Source organism: Chiloscyllium punctatum, chromosome 49, assembly GCF_047496795.1.
Source record: "Chiloscyllium punctatum isolate Juve2018m chromosome 49, sChiPun1.3, whole genome shotgun sequence".
NCBI classification, from domain to species: Eukaryota; Metazoa; Chordata; class Chondrichthyes; order Orectolobiformes; family Hemiscylliidae; genus Chiloscyllium; species Chiloscyllium punctatum.
In genome coordinates, this window is record NC_092787.1 from 21,621,044 (window position 1) to 21,638,900 (window position 17,857).

Genomic DNA, 17,857 nt, shown 5'->3' on the forward strand with positions numbered 1-17,857 from the left:
GTCAAGAGTGATTACAGTTACCAATTTTAAAACGTGTAACCCAGGGAGAGTCCCAGGTCTGACCACAAACCACACAACAGTGACCAGATCCCAGGTTTCTCTTGCATTTATTGGTCTCATGCTGTGACCAAGAAGGGGATAATTATTCAGCGATTGTTGATTTCTGCTGAAATGTGCAGCCCTCTTGACACTATGGGAGAATGGCATCATGTGTCACGGTGATGCTACCCATGGTCAAATAGCCTTTGAGTAGAAACAGTCGCTTGTCACATTGGAAAGGAGGGGAGACAGTTGACGGTACAAAGTGTTACAGAATCTGAACAACAGAGCTCCCAGTGGAGTTCCTGCAGCTGGTGTGAAGAGTTTGCTCTGAATTTGATGCGGCAGTTGTGCTTTTTAAGCTTTGTCCTATTTGACGGGGTGGACTGTGATTTTTTTTTCTCCCTGGTGCCTCTAACAATGCTGTGCTTTACCTTGCATTTTTTTTTTACTGCCCCAATTGCTAAACGAGTGACTAATTCACTTAATGATTTTCTTTTCCCTCCTTATATCGGTTTAATTTGCATCACCTTTGACCCAGGATAAAGAAAATGTAAGTAGGTTCATCTCTCTCCAAAAAACACTTCATTTCTCTGATATGGAACTAGAGTCTTCATCTTTTCTTCCAGTTTCAGAGTCCCTTCTGGCTGGATTCCTTCTTTACTCCAGCATTTTAATCCCTGACTTTTGCATGTCTAAATTAAATTTGCATGATGTTGAACCATTTCTGTTCTTGTTCACATTGTTTTTGGCACTTGTTTGGTATTTGACTGTGAAGCCAGTGATTCCCAGCCTCTGCATGGCCAGTACTTAGCGTGCAATCTGTTTAGCTGTGTTTTTGACTGTCTTGTCTATCATTGGTATTGGCCAGTGTTGTCCAATAGAAGTTCCTGGCTAGTCACAGGATGGCAATATTAACCACCGATTTTAGTTGAAATTAAATGACGATGCAGGTACACGTGTTTATTGACTCCGCAAACTTTGACAGTTGTTAAGTGACCCAGGAAGCAGACAGGACAATCATAAGGCCATCTCTTGATTTTTCGACTTGCTACGAAGCACACAAGGAGGTTAAAGATCCTCAATCGTGCAAACATGGCACCTGAGGTCACATGTCAGTTTGCGGTGCCGATCACTCAGCTTTTACTTACGAATCAGAAATGGAGGCAGATCCACGTCGATCCCCTGACTAGTCACATCTGGCTGGTGGCTAATGTATTGGACAGCACTGGTATTGTGTATTCCGAGAATGGACCATCTTCTGTAGCGGACACTGTGAAATGACTGTATCCAGGGAAAGGACCATCCTCTGTAGCGGACACTGTGAAATGACTGTACCCCGAGAATGGACCATCCTCTGTAGCGGACACTGTGAAATGACTGTACTCCGAGAATGGACCATCCTCTGTAGTAGTCACTGTGAAATGACTGTATCCAGGGAAAGGACCATCCTCTGTAGCGGACACTGTGAAATGACTGTACCCCGAGAATGGACCATCCTCTGTAGCGGACACTGTGAAATGACTGTATCCAGGGAAAGGACCATCCTCTGTAGCGGACACTGTGAAATGACTGTACCCCAAGAATGGACCATCCTCTGTAGCAGACACTGTGAAATGACTGTATCCAGGGAAAGGACCATCCTCTGTAGCGGACACTGTGAAATGACTGTATTCCGAGAATGGACCATCCTCTGTAGCGGACACTGTGAAATGACTGTATCCAGGGAAAGGACCATCCTCTGTAGCGGACACTGTGAAATGACTGTACCCCGAGAATGGACCATCCTCTGTAGCGGACACTGTGAAATGACTGTATCCAGGGAAAGGACCATCCTCTGTAGCGGACACTGTGAAATGACTGTACCCCAAGAATGGACCATCCTCTGTAGCAGACACTGTGAAATGACTGTATCCAGGGAAAGGACCATCCTCTGTAGCGGACACTGTGAAATGACTGTACTCCGAGAATGGACCATCCTCTGTAGCGGACACTGTGAAATGACTGTATCCAGGGAAAGGACCATCCTCTGTAGCGGACACTGTGAAATGACTGTACCCCGAGAATGGACCATCCTCTGTAGCGGACACTGTGAAATGACTGTATCCAGGGAAAGGACCATCCTCTGTAGCGGACACTGTGAAATGACTGTACTCCGAGAATGGACCATCCTCTGTAGCGGACACTGTGAAATGACTGTATCCAGGGAAAGGACCATCCTCTGTAGCGGACACTGTGAAATGACTGTACCCCGAGAATGGACCATCCTCTGTAGCGGACACTGTGAAATGACTGTATCCAGGGAAAGGACCATCCTCTGTAGCGGACACTGTGAAATGACTGTACTCCGAGAATGGACCATCCTCTGTAGCGGACACTGTGAAATGATTGCTTCCCACATTTTCCTGGATTTGGTGGCAGGGACAGGCAGCTTCCCGTTGCTTCCCGTCAAAGCTCATAGCTTGAGAAACCTCAATACCACTGCGGAATCTGGCAGCAAAATCCAGTGAATGGCTCCATCCTCTTTGTGAAATGCTAGGGGATGACCAAAGACAAAGGCATGAATGGTTTCTGATGTACTGTTGGGCTGTTCGATGAGTGTGTGTTTCTCCCTGTTTATCTCTGAAGTGTGCTCTGAGGGAGTCACAATCTGGGAGTCGGGACTGCACTGTTACCCGAGTTAGCACCTTTCCAGGTGTGGCCAAGGCATGGCCAACCTCTGGGATTGGCCTGGGGACCCCAACCCAATTGAAGATAGATCTCCTGCTCACTGCTTCCAACATCTCCAGAAAATATTCATGGAAGGCACTTGTTTGATTTTGATGATTATTTATACAAATATGAAAGAAAAAGACATGGTTGTGTCAAAGCCTTTTATCTTGCACTCATCATCAGCGTAATGGGGAGCAACATTCTTCTACCAATAAAAACAGAATACTGCGGATACTGGAAATCTAAAACAAACCCAGAGATTGCTGGAGAAGTTCAACAGGTGTGGCAGCATCTGAGGAGAGAGAAAGCGTTAACATTTCACGAATGGTGTAACTCTTCAGAAGCTGATTGGTTAAGCCAGTAAGCTTTTGTTGAGTAGAGGCCAATCAGAGTCTACTTGCTATCCAATCAAGTGGACTCTGCCTGAATTGAGGCCAATCAGTGGTGTTTTGCCAGCCAATCAGCACACTCTCTTCAAGCATTGGTATTCTTGGGATTGGTCCTGATGAGTGCATGATGAAACGCTTCCACAATCTGTGTCTTTGTTTCAGAAATAATCAACTTCTTTACCTTCAAACTACTGTTTATGAATGAATATCAGTTTTCGGTGATGGGCTGGGGATGTTGTGGTTGGCAAATACTGTTTGACGGACAGTCGCGAATCTTCCTGTTGGGGTGATGAAGAGTCTATCCAGTTTTCCTATTGGCCAAGGGAATGTGATGATAGATGATCAATGCCAGGAACATGGTGCCAGACCAATTGGAGGTGGGAATGTTTATACCTTGATCCCTCAGCAATATGCCCAGCCTCAGAGAAATCCCAGAAAAAGGCTGGCAATACTCACCAGCTCTGGTAGAGGAGATCAATGACCTGACGCCAGAAATAATGTCTTTGGACGGAAGGTCACCAGTTTGGAACATTGATCCAATTTCTCTCCACAGGTGCTGCCAGACCTGCTGAGAATTTTCCAGCATTTTCTACCCTTGTATTGGACTCCAGCATCTAATTTGCCTTTGTAAAGATGAAGCCCTTCGACACTGGAACCTTCCCTAGGCTATTGGTGTCCCTCTGTGGTTTCCGTACATGTTGTTTGGTGAGAGAAACCTCCATGCTACATGTACAGTCAGAAAAAAACTGTCATTAGAAGCCAGGGATTTGGAAAAAGGCACGGTTAAGAACTAGGCAATACAGATTGACCTTACAAATGGAGGCTGGAAGTAAAATCAGTGGGTACGATGGAAGAGTTGAGGCTGACCCCATTAACAAGAGCTGGATAACTATCTGACTCTGGTTGTGGTTTATAAGAGTGGTGTTCAGACAGAGGTCATCAAAGACAAAGATAAGATTTAGGATGGTGTGGCCATTTGGACCTATCCTGTTGTTCATTAAGGTTATGGCTGACCTCCTGCCTTTAGTCTGCTTTCCTGACCTGTTATCTCAGGAAGCAGGCAGTAGAGTAGGGGAGCGGAGATTGAACATGGGGCCATGCAAGACATCCTGTTTTGAGCATTAAGTTCTGTTTATTGAGAACTTTCTCAGTGAGGGATTGTAAATATATTGAATCCACAATGAGATGCAGCAACGCCGTGACTGTGTTTTGATGGTCACTATGAACCTCTCTCGATTATGGAACGCATTTCCAAAATAGTCAATGTTGAGAAAAACATGATCTGTCCTCAGTAAGGATTGAGTTTATACTTTATTGAACTCCTGAGCAGGAGAATGTCTTGGAAGCTGCATTTTGAAAAATAAACAATTCTACTTGGAGTGGCACAGTGGCTCAGTGGTTAGCACTGCTGCCTGTCAGCACCAGGGACCTATGTTTGATTCTACCCTCGGGTGACTGTCTGTGTAGAGTTTGCACATTCTCCCTGTGACTGTGTGGGTTTCCTCCTGCAATCTAAAGATAGGCAGGTTAGGTGGATTGGCCATGGGAAATGCAGGGATTGAGTGAGGTCAGTGTGGACTTGATGGGCCAAATAGCCTCTTCTACACTATAGGGGTTCTGTTCAGATGGTCAAACCATCCTATTCCTTATCTTTGTCTTTGATTACCTCTGCCTGAACAGCACCCTAATAAATCATAGTCATAATCAGATAATTATGCAACTCTTGTTAATGGAGTCAGCCTCAACTCTACCTGCTTTTTTCCTAATGATTCTTCTTCTTAGTCTCTGTTTGTAAGACAAACTTTATTCTCTGACTTTTTTTAATAGATATTTTTATTGAAAATTTAACATGTTTTTACACGTTTACAAAAGAAAACTAAAAAAAACCCCCAAATTGATATACAATTAAATCTTAAATAAGTAATAACCAAAATCTATCAAACAGAAAAAAGGAAATACCGAGAGAAAAAAAAACAAAACTCAACTAACTACTCATCTAACCTACAACTAACCAGAGTGTATGATCAAATCTCTTACATTATTCAAGGGAAAAAAAGACAACGGATAACACAGAAATTGAGTAGTGATATACATGCTTGGAATGTGTTAACATCAGATCATAACAAAACCCGTATTCTTGCGGGATTCCTCTCCCAAGGGGCCCTGGACCAGCCAGGTTCACCCTCTCAATTAAATAAAAGCCCTTGTTAGGATGACCGAGATATCTGTATTTGTGTAATTCAAGAATCTTATGGAATAATTCTTTTTTTTTTGGTGCACCATATTTGTAAGGAAGTCAGGGGGAATATATTCCATAATTAATCTGTGCCAGTTCCAAAATTCCACGTGGGCCCTCAGCCACCCAGTTTACCAAAATATTTTTCCTTGCAAAGAGAGAATGGAAAATAATCTCTTCCCTGTCATAATTTCAGGTGTTCTTTATCCAATAAGTGTGTCTCCTATAGGAGAGCTATATCAACCCTTTCTTTCTTGAGGTTTGATAATATTTTCTTCCTTTTGATTGGTGAATTACTCCCCATGACATTCCAGGTGCCCCATTTAATCGACTGATTAACATAATCACTGGGCAAGTCCGAGACCGCTCGGGAGAAGAAACCCTACCCAAAACATCCCGAGTATAGAGCATATAAAATTCACAAAAATAAAAGCTCTTTAATACACTCAGATCAATATAATAAAAACTATTTCTAAATAAAAAAATATAAAACGTATTTAAACAGAGATTTTCCCCCTTGTTCCTTTCCAAAACCCCATTATAACCTCTCCCAACCCTTGACCCAGGCACCCCACTATAGGATAAAGGAAATTAAAATATACTACTGAGCTAGAATTAACAATGAGCACCCTCTCCCCCCCCCCCCCCCCCCCCACTAACACCAACACCTGGATATATTTGGTAATGTTAATACCATGTATGAACATATATAACTGTAAAATTACAGTCTCAACAAATAATAATTAAATATAGTAATACAAAATAACAGGGAAAAACAACCCCACTCCTAAAGACAGAGGTAAAATAGGATAAGGTAACCACCTCCCCCTCTCCTACATTAACTAGACCCCTTGGCCTATATATATATAATATATATTAAAATGAAGGGGGAGAAGATCGCTAAGTGAAGAATAAATAAATAAACCCCTCTCCCCACCCCCTGGAGATAATGTTAAACAGTAATGTAATGAAAGGAAAAAAAAGGGGGTAAACTGGGGTTGGGGGAAGGCAATTAACTCTTATAATTTAGCTAAGAGAGTCCAAAAAATCCTTGGCCTTCTCCAGTGATCTGAAGTTGTACACGGACCCTTCATGGCTGAAGAGTAGCATAGCTGGGTAGCGCAAGGAGTATTGAATGTTTAAATCCCTTAAACGCTTCTTCACTTCGTTAAACAACTTCCTTTTTTGGACCAAAGCTGGGGAAAAGTCCTGAAACAACTTAATCTTGGATCCTTTATAAATCATGGCTTGGGGATCTTTCCCAAGATTTCTGGAAGCTTCCAAGAGCATCTGCCTCTCCTTGTAGCTCTGCAGCTGGAACAGGACCGGGCGGGGACGCTGGTTCGAGTTGGGCCCGCGCACTGCAACCCGGTAAGCCCATTCCACCCTTACCTGGCCTGTTCCAGCCTCCAGATTTAACAGCAGTGGAAGCGACTGCTCGAGGAACGCTGTAAGCTGGCCTTCTTCTTCCCATTTGGTAAGGCCCAGCAAACATTTTTTTTGATGACCTCGATTTTCGAGGTCGTCATTGTGGTTCTCTAAGGACCCGATCTACGGCCGATTTTGCTGTAGTCTTGGAGGTCGCGGCCTTTAGCTTCGCCTCTCCGACTCGGCGCTCGATTTCCTCGATGTCTCGGTCGTGCTTTTGTAACGCGGCCAAGAGTGAGTCCCATCGGCTCCGGGACTCTTCGATGAAGGCGTCGATCTTCGCTTCAAGTTTGGAGATTATTTCCATGAGGCTCGCCACCGTAGGTAAGTCCCCCAGGGGTGACTGCGGACCCCTCTGCTGTAGCTGGGGAGGGTGGGGGAGGAGCTCCTGCGAGCTCCTTTCCCCAAGTCATTTTTACAGGAGACTAGACTGTTTAAATTTAGTACTGAGCAACTAATTACATTAAATAAAAACTATTTTAAATGATTTGGTAAGTGTGGTAGAGGCGGGTGGCCCACTTTGCCCAAGTCTTGGGAGGAGCACTATAGACTCAGACTTGCTGAGTCGCCGCCATCCTGGATCTCTATTCTCTGATTTTTAATTGTGTCCTTTGTCAAACAGCTGGCTTCTATTGATAAGCTGTCTATCCTTCAAGGCATCAAATGAGTTACCAATTTTTGAGTGTATGTGCAGCACGAAGGTTATTTCAACCAACAACATCTATGGGAACCATTGAAGGACACCAGAAGCCTAGAGAAGGCCCCAGTGCTGAAGGGCGCCCTCTATCGTTTGGTGAGGAGAAAGTGGCCTCCCTTTAGATTGAGACACATTTTCAAACTCTGGGGAATGAGCTCTGCGTTTTGATGTTTCTGTTTCCACTCTGCTGCTGCATTGTTGCTGCATTAGCGCAGCTATCTGGTGTACATCGGCAGAAAGCATTTCGATAACAGAAACACCGTTCCACGTTTTCCAGCCATTTGGAGTGGTGCTGGAGGTGGGGAAATGGTTGGGCTAAAGGAGGTGAGTGTGTTACTGGAAAGAGTGTTAACATTTTGCAAGGGTGAGGCAACTCCAGGGGGCTGTGAATATGTTTTGGGAGGCTCTGTGAAAACGTGGAGGTGATCTCTTGACCGCTTGCTGAGAAGGCTTTTGGAGTTGCCAACTTTTGAAAATGTCTTGGGTAGATACCAAGGCGCCAAGATGCTTTTCGAAGTCATTGTTGGTGCTGGGGTCTGATCTGGAGGAGTTACATTTGCTAGCTGTGGAGGTTGTGTTGTTTGAGTAGGCTGTCATCGAGAGAATGCACGAGATGTCTTCTCCCCTTTGTGTAACCTTAGAGTGTCCCTGCAAGATTCTCCAGCAATGATCTGATTCCTTTTCCTTTCACAATGAGCAGCAAAGTGAGAATGAAGAAAACGGATCTGGGGACAACTTCATGCACTCAATGGACCCTCAGCTGGAGAGGCAGGTGGAAACCATCCGCAATCTGGTGGACTCGTACATGGGAATTGTGAACAAGACCATCCGTGATCTCATGCCCAAGACGATCATGCATCTGATGATTATTAATGTGAGTACAGAACTCGGCTTCCTCCATTTTCTTTCTGACTGTGTTCTGTTGGACCGCAACCCTCCCACCTCCGGCCTCTTGGCTGGTCCTTCACTGAGGGGGCTACTTTCTGACCCAATCACACACTATCTCCACCTCCACTCCATTCACGGTCCATCAATTAGCTGTAAAATGGCTGGGCTGAGGGTGGTCAATGTTTCCCTCCGTGACCGCCAACTCCCTTCCCTCCAAACCCCCCTCCCCAGGATAAAGCCAGCCTTGGGTCACAGCTGGAACTGGGTTGAGCCAACAGCTGGAGGAGCTGGTCTTTTTCTCTGGCTGCACCCCTATTGTGAGAAAGCCCACCTTGATTTCTGAAGTGGGCAGAGGCACCACATGATCTAGATTTCTTGAATTCCTGCCTTTACAGTGGGATGGATCCTGCACACTTCAGGCCTTCAGGCCTTATTGATTTCAGCAGGAGCGGCTGCTTTGGTCTGGGGTGGGAGGGGGTGACCTATTGCTCACATGGGAGGCCCTGGTCTCAGGCTTGGACCCATCCCTGGGCTTCAACTGGCCTCAGGCCTAGAGTGACTCAGTGGCTCAGTGGTTCGCATTGCAGCCTCACAGTGTCAGGGACCTGGGTTTGATTCCACCCTCAGGCAGCTGTCTGTGTGGCGTTTGCATGTTCTCCCTGTGTCAGCGTGGGTCTGCTCCGGTTTCCTCCCACAATATAACTTTCATAACGAGAGGGGTCAAGCCCCATTTTGTATTCCAGAGGGATGTGCCCTTACATTGTTAATGGAAGGGATCCATTGGGACTAATGGCAATCCTTTTCTCCTCATTTCTCCACCACAGACAAAAGATTTCATCCAGTCCGAGCTTCTGGCCCAACTATACTCATGCGCAGACCAGAACATCCTGATGGAAGAGTCCCCTGAGCAAGCCCAGCGCCGTGATGAAATGCTGAAAATGTACCATGCCCTGAAAGAGGCCTTAAATATCATCGGTGACATCAACACCACAACCACCAGCACCCCTCTCCCACCTCCTGTCGACGACTCCTGGCTCGGAGTCAGGGATATCCCATCTGGACGAAGGTTTGTGATCTGGAACTCCCACACCTTGTCTACATGTGAGTGGCTCAGTGGTTAGCACTGCTGCCTCGTGGTGCCAGGGACCTGTGGTTTGATTCTATCCTTGAGTGATTGTCTGTGTGGTGTTTGCACGTTCTCCACTTGTCTGCGTCCACAGTCCAAAGATGTGCAGGTTAGGTGGATTAACCATGGGAAATGCAGGGTCTACAGGGATAGGTTGGGAGTCTGGACGGGATGCTCTTTGGAAGGTCAATGAAGACTTGATGGACCTAATTGCCTGTGATATGACCTACTCTCAAGTCATTGGGAAATGGAGACCACGTGCTAGGCTGGTTTTATACCCTAACTGGATGTACTTTCCCTTGAAGAATCCTACTCATCTGAACTTAAATAGGCCATTCATCCGGTTCACTTTCCCACCAATGCACCTATCCCTTGTGTGCCCGGGGGAATCAAAAATCTGTCAATTTTAGTTTTGCATGTAGTCAATGATCCAGAATCCTCCAGGGCATACAATTTCAAAAGTACACAACTCTCTGTGTGAAGACATTTCTCTGCTCCTCAGTCGTAAATGATCACCTACTGGATTAGGTGGGAGGAGGTGTGGGCACAGGTTTTACAGTAAACCTCCCTCACCTCTATCCAAGGCCCTAAAGGAGCCTTCCACATCCATCAAAGTTTCACCTGCACATCCACCAATATCATTTATTGTATCCGTTGCTCCCGATGTGGTCTCCTCTACATTGGGGAGACTGGGCGCCTCCTAGAAGAGCGCTTTAGGGAACATCTCCGAGACACCCGCACCAATCAACCAAACCGCCCCGTGGCCCAACATTTCAACTCCCCCTCCCTCTCTGCCGAGGACATGGAGGTCCTGGGCCTCCTTCACCGCTGCTCCCTCACCACCAGACGCCTGGAGGAAGAACGCCTCATCTTCCGCCTCGGAACACTTCAACCCCAGGGCATCAATGTGGACTTCAACAGCTTCCTCATTTCCCCTTCCCTCACCTCATCCTAGTTTCAAACTTCCAGCTCAGTAACTGTCCCCTTGACTTGTCCGGACTTGTCCGACCTGCCTATCTTCTTTTCCACCTATCCACTCCACCCTCTCCTCCTTGACCTATCACCTTCATCTCCTCCCCCACTCATCCATTGTACTCTATGCTACTCTCTCCCCACCCCCACCCTCCTATAGCTTATCTCTCCACGCTTCAGGCTCACTGCCTTTATTCCTGATGAAGGGCTTTTGCCCGAAACGTTGATTTCGCTGCTCGTTGGATGCTGCCTGAACTGCTGTGCTCTTCCAGCACCACTAATCCAGTATTTGGTTTTCAGCATCTGCAGTCATTGTTTTTACCTCATAAATGATCACCCCCTTGTCTTCAGTCAGTGCCTGTATGGTGTAGAGTTTGTAGCCCAGGGGAAATGACACCTTCGTGTCTACCTTGTGAAGCTCCTTCAGAATCTGGTGGGTTTCATCGAGATCGCCTCTTATCCTCCAAAATGTCAGAGAATATTGACCCAGTTTACTCAGCTGCTCTTCATTAAACAACCCTTTCATTCTTGGAGCCAATCTGATGAATCTTCACTGACAATGCTGCAGTATCTTCCCTTATATATTGTGACTAACTCAGCACACAGTACTCCTGCCAGGGTCAGCCCATAGCCCCTATCCATTACTGTTGCACTCCAATCCCTGGGAAATAAGGGCTGAGATACCCTCTGCCCTCCAAATTGCCTGTTCCTCCTCACGCCAACTTTGTGTGTTCGTTTTGTTCCATCATATTTCTTTAAACATCAACATCTAAGAACTTACTGCTTGGTTTTCAATCACAGTAAAACCAAGATGGGGAGGGAGAGAGGGAGGTGTCAGTCAGCTCAGTTGACTGGATGGCTGGCTTGCAATGCTGAATGATACCAACAATGTGGGTTCAATTCCCTCACCGGCTGAAGTTACCATGAAGGACTCTTCTTCTCAATGTCTCCCCTCACCTGAGGCGTGGTGACCCTCAGGTTAAGTCACCACTGGCTCACTCTCTCTAATGAGTGACTCTCTGGCATTAGAGCAAATTCACCTTTCAGCTTACTGTCAAAGTGAATAACACCATGTGTCACCTCGTTGTTAGTTAGTTAGCCCATGCATATCACTTTGTAGACTCCTCACAGCTTACATTGCCATCTAACTTTGTATTATCAGCAAACTAGAATCCCTTCAGCTGTGTTCCTTCATCTAAGACCTTAACATAGATGGTGAAAAGTAGGGATCCCAGCACTAATCTCTGTGGTGTTTCATTAATTGGAGGCTGCCAATTTGAAAGTGTCCCATTTATCCTTATTCTCTGCTTCCAGCCTGCCAACCAATCCTCTCTCCATGCTCATGTATTACCTTCAGATTTATGTGCCCTTACCTTCTCGCCCAGCATCTCTCTGCTCGGTGACTTCTTTCAGTATCAGTTTTGTGTCTCCCAATGTGAAAATCTCAATCTCGTGTTCAAAAGGCTTCACTCCCCCTTATATCGGGGAGATGATGGCCAATGGTTTTATCATTGGACTGTTAATCCAGGGACCCAAGTAACACTCTGGGGAACACTGCATGGTGGAATTTGTATTTAATAAAACTCTGGAATTATGAATCTAATGTTGACTGTGAATCCATTGTTAATTGCAAGGGGGGAGAAAAAGCCATTTGGCTTATCAATGGGCTTTAGGAAAGGAAATCTGCTGTCCTTCCCTGGTCTGGCCTATATATGACTCTTAATTGCTTTTCTGGACAATTACTACTAGCCGAGCCTGTCGCACCCTCATCTTAAGAATGAAAATGTCGGTAACTTTCTCTGCCTGATAAGCTTCCAATTGCCATTCTGACCTCTGTACACATCCCCCACTCCTATCTCCTAACCATCAGAGTGTGCTGTCAACTGTCTAAGCCCTACATTCTAGCCTTGGTTACCAAAGAGCAATCCACATTTACTACGGCCAATCCACCCAACCAGCACACCTTTGGACTGTGGGAGGAAACCCACGCAAACACGGGGAGAATGTGCAAACTACACACAGATGGTTGTCTAAGGCTGGAATTGAACCCAGGTCCCTGATGCTGTGGGGGGCAGTAGTGCTAACCACTGAGCCACTGCACCACCCCTACATAAAGTAGTTGATGCTGGGACCATTACAAATCACAAGAAAAGAAGTGGGTTTATAAGGGGCCTGTATAGCTGTATGATTTAACTTGGATTTCATCTGTACTGTGATCTCCCGTGTTCCGTTGTTGGTTGGCTGTGATTTGTAAAGACTCAACCAAGTCCTTTGTTATTTTTTTCTCTCCCAGATCTCCAACCTCAAGCCCTACCCCGCAGAGGAGAGCTCCAGCGGTTCCTCCAGTCAGACCTGTGTCCCGTGGTCCTGCTCCAGGGCCACCCCCGCCTGCTGGCCCCCCTCCTCAAGGACCCCCGGGTAGCGCCCCACCAATTCCATCTCGCCCCGGCGCCTCTCCAGATCCTTTCGGGGCTCCACCTCAGGTCCCCTCCAGGCCTAACCGAGCTCCTCCTGGTGTCCCCAGGTAAGTCACCTTCGGATCGGGAATGAGTGATGTTCCAAGGGAAGGAAGGGGGATGTTGTGTTGACCAAAAAGCCCACTTTGGGCAAAAACATCAGTCAGATGAATCCCCCTTTGTAATCAGTGGCCAGAACTTGCCTTATATTTCAAAAATATACTTTAATCATAAAAATAACTTTATATACATGCATAGGCGCTAAAGCAGTTTGGTTCTGTACTGTAGCATAACAGAAAACAAACAAACATTGGCTTTTGACTCTATCCAACAATCAATCCCAAGGCATTTCACACTGATACAAGATTATATTTATATATATTTGAGGCATCGGGAGGGTCAGATAACTCAGTGGACCACTGCTTAACTTCAGCAGAAACACCTGAGACAGTGGCCAGCATACTTAGGTGAGACCAGAATGAGTGGAGGTGAGGAGTTGCAATCAGCACTGCTCTTGTGCAGTCACTCAAACCATGTTCCTCTCTACATCATTGTAATACAGTCTTTACTTCATTCATCTTTAGTCAACAGTAACTCAATAACTCAGTATTATTCAGCATTTGCGAGTGAACAAACTGCTCTATTTGTTTCTTCAGTCTTTTAGGAACTTACAGACACTCTTAGAGTTATTACGGCAAATCATCCAGTTGGCCAACGCACAGTCACTGACCCCATTCTTTTGTCAATCAAAGAGTTGTCTCTTGGCATTCTTTAGGAGTTGGGAAAGGACTGGGCCAACACAAGGTAGTGCTCATTCCAATGTACTGAGCTCACCCAGAAAGACAAGGCTGTTTCTGACCCTCATCTGTAAATATCTGCCTTATGCCAATCCCACCCAAGTTACAATTGTAGCATTGAATTGTATCCCTTGAGTATATGAGTATGGGCTACTTTGATCCCACTTTTCCAATCAAGTATTGTACAGATTCAGGTGGAATATTGAATGTACACTGGTCAATATTGCTTTATACTGAATTCAATGCAAGGTGTGATCAGATCGGATGAGGAGCAGCCCTGTTCCCACCAGTTGCATTTTTTTGGCTCTGCTAACCTTCTTGAAAGTTCCCTCCCAAGGTCAAAGCCAAGATGTTCAAGTTTATCCTTCAAATGTTTTAAGCTGAACTCCCTTTAAGTATCCTGCAGCTGTGGTTTATTTAGAGTAAAGTTCCAGATATGTTTCCTCTAGTCAGTTAATCCTAGCGACAAGATTTTAACTAAACTGGTGATTGAAGATGGTCACCCACAGTGAGTGACTGAGAGATCAATGAAACGATGACAGAAATTCTGCCAAATAACTCAGAGCTGTCAAGCAGGGTACAAAGACGTGACATCTCGTGAATTAGCATCGACTAGCCATGATATGGAGGTAGTGGTGTTGGACTGTAGTGGACAAAGTTAAAAATCACACAACACCAGGTTTATTTGGAAGCACTAGCTTTCAGAGCACTGCTCTTTCATCAGGTAGCTGTAGAGCAGAATTATACGACACAGAATTTATAGCAAAAGATTACAGTGTCATGCAACTGAAATGATATATTGAACAAACCTGGATTGCTGTTAAGTCTTTTAGAATGGGTTGCGGGTTTCAGTTCATTAATATGTAAGCCCCAGAACTTCTCTTAAGTCACATTCTTGAGATAACTTAAGGTCTTATTAAAAAAAAGGTGACAGCTCAGCTCAGACAATGTATTAAAGGTGTGAGGTTAGAGTCTGTCTGTATCCCAATCTTGAGTCAGACTGGTTCTGTTTCCAAAGTAGGAATTTATGAAATGTAACACGGATTGACTGCCTGCAGATAGTATGCCTTTTGAGCAAAATAGAATTTGTCTCAAAATTGTGTTTGTGTTTCTGTGTGCTTGGTAGAGAGTGATGTGCTTGGTGTGAGTGTGATGGACTATAAGCCAATGAGAGGGTGCGTGCATGGATGTGAGTGTGGGGGGGTGTATGAGTGTGTGTATGGGAGAGGGTCTGCGTGAGTGTGTGTGTGCGCGTGCGTGTGTGTGTCCGCCCATGCCCTTGTGTGTGTAAGAGAGTATATAGTGTAGTGGGGTCACCTGTAGTGTGACTTGAACCCAGGGTCCCAGTTGAGGCCATCCTCATCGGTACTGAACTCTAACCTCACACCTTTAATACATTGTCTGAGCTGAGATGTCACCTTTTTTAAATAAAACCTTAAGTTATCTTGAGAATGTGACTTAAGAGAAGTTCTGGGATTTACATATTAGTGAACTGAAACCTGCAACCCATTCTAAAAGATGAAAGACTTAACAGCAATCTAGGTTTGTAATCTTTTGCTATAAATTCTGTGTCTTATGATCCTGCTCCACAGCTACTTGATGAAGGAGCAGCGCTCTGAAAGCTAGTGCTTCCAAATAAACCTGTTGGACTATAACCTGATGTTGTGCGATTTTTAACTTTGACTAGCCATGGGTGAGGACCTCACTATTCCGATCAACAACATGCAACGCACCAAGTGCTTGTCTCCAATTGATTAGATAGAATAGTGGGTTCTATTATGATGCTGATTTCCACCACCTCCCAATGTTTGTTCCTGCTTTCAGTGTCTGGCTTCCTGGCCAATATTTAGCCCCCGACTAAAATTACCTAATTAATTATGTCTTTTATGATTATGGGAGCTCACTGTGTGCAAATTGATTGTGAGATTTCCCCCATTACAATACTGGCTACATTCCAAAAGTACAAGTCGTTGGTAAAGCCACATTGAGGCACCCTGGATAGATGAAAGGTGCTATATAAATGCAACTGTTTTGTGTATCCTCCACATGGTTAGATGTCTCACTAAATTCATAACATAAAACATTTATAACGTGTCTCCATCATTGTCAGGAAAGGGGGGATTGGTGAATACGATTGAAAATGTAATCCCTTTGTCTCCAGCCGTCCTGTGTATTTTCTCCATTTCTGTTCCTAAATTTTGGGGAAATGGCAGTAACGTTACTGGGCTGGTCATCTGGGGGCCCAGTTTAATGCTGTGGACTTGTGGTAGTTGATGGAATTTCAGCTCAGTTCATTGAATCTGGAAACAAAAGCCAGTCACAGAAATATTCACCATAAAAGTATTGACTGGCTGGTTTGCTCATGTCTGTCACACCTCACTGCAGTATTTGCTGGAAATCAAGCCCCCTTATTCCCTGAGACACCACAAAAGATTAAGACTTTTATTGAAATTCCCTGATTTATTTTTAGACCCAGGTTGACAGAAAGCATAGACCAGGTTTCTCTACATGACAAGAACTGCTATTATTTACATGAAATAACTGCACTGAGGCCAGTATCCTGTCACCAAGTCCCCCTTTATTTACATGTGCACAGTACACTGGCTGTGACCAGCCAACTCAGAGTCAATCGCTGACGCCCGGAGACTCTGAGTCCCCCGTTTTTTTCATTTGTTTTTAACCCCAGTCGCTGAACTGAGGCGATTCTGAACCTCCTTTTTTCCCCTGTGTGTTTTTCTAAATTTTATTAAACAATACAGTTTACAAAGCAGTTAACACTGACAGCTGTATACAGAGAAACAGCAATTATGCAAGGGAAAGGAGTGGCAAAGCCAGGCCCCACACCCCACCATTCAATTTTCAAGGAAATGAGGACAAACCTCAAATCAGTTTCAATCATCACAAAACAGGAACAATGACAAGTACATATAAGACAGTCCAATTGCATTTTTAAAAAGTATATAAAATACAGACCCCCACCAACCCAGCAAGTCACCCGTCCTTCCCACTCTCTGGCCACTCTGGGGCAGCTCGCCCCTATTCCCCTTCTGGCTCTCAGTCCACCACAAGCCTCTTCCGGCTCTCAGTCTGCCCTGACACACCTTCCAACCAACTCTAGGACAGCCCACCCTGCTTCCCCAACCCCAACTTCCTATTTATATTTATTTATTTATTTATTTTTTTCGCGGTCCGATTATATTTAATACTTTTGTGAAAATGAGTTTACAGCTTACAATTCACTCTAGAATCATGTAAACAAGCGCACGTCTTGGCTTCGCCATTTTTGTTTGTCCATTTTTTGTTTTAAAACGGAGACAATGATTAACCTCAGTAAAACCTCCTATTTATTTATTTATTTATTTATTTATTTCAATGAGGGAAAAACACCCGAGTGGCCAGTGACAAGCAGTGCCTTTATTCCCTGTTAATTTAACCTCCTGTTTATATCTGTCAGCCAGGGCTCCTTGATTGGCCCAGGTTAACGATCCCAATCAAGGATCTCACAGTCAGTGAGATCTACCTGGTTCCAATCGCTACATTACAAATAAATAGATTCTAGTTACAGGTAAGCAACTGTGAACTGTCAACATATAACTCTACTTGTTAAAATTTTAAACCCCTCATAAAACCCTCCCTACAGGCACTTACACAGACAGACAGAGTCAGGCATCAGTGTTTTGGGTGGAGTGAAAGACTGGAAGGGAAATAAATTCTTTTTGTACAGGGTTTGCTGAGATATGATTTCACTTGCCAGGACTTGCTGCTTCCCAAACTCTCATCTCCATGTATTTTTCACTCCCTTGCAAGAGGCACAGAGCAACTGGTTCAGAAGTTATAAAGTCTCTGACTTCTTGGTTAAAAGCAAGCTTGCAGGAACTGGTGAGGGAAAATAAAGTGGCTTTAGATTTTTTTTAACTGTCGAGAGAGACACAGCGCACCATTGTTCCTTCCAGTGGTCCAAGGATTTCTGGCTATGTTATTCAACCCACAAGCTGATCAGTTGCCCAGGAGCCAATCATATGGTTGTTGGCAGGCAGATGGCCTTTGTCATTGACAACTCCACAGCCCAATCAGCTACTTATTTCCCGCCGAATCTCCCTTTGTACACGCCTTATGA

The 17,857-nt window shown here is 44.9% G+C and overlaps 1 protein-coding gene across 9 annotated transcripts in view; it reads left to right on the forward strand.

The window, feature by feature from the left end:
• The window catches only part of LOC140469360 (dynamin-1), a 246,391-nt gene that overhangs the window by 200,538 nt on the left and 27,996 nt on the right, over positions 1–17,857 (forward strand). For all 9 annotated transcript variants that reach the window (XM_072565798.1, XM_072565803.1, XM_072565799.1 and 6 more), the window contains 3 exons: positions 8,202–8,375; positions 9,214–9,455; positions 12,781–13,011. In XM_072565798.1, coding sequence (XP_072421899.1) covers positions 8,202–8,375; positions 9,214–9,455; positions 12,781–13,011 — 647 coding nt within the window. The remainder of the gene's footprint in view (positions 1–8,201; positions 8,376–9,213; positions 9,456–12,780; positions 13,012–17,857) is intronic.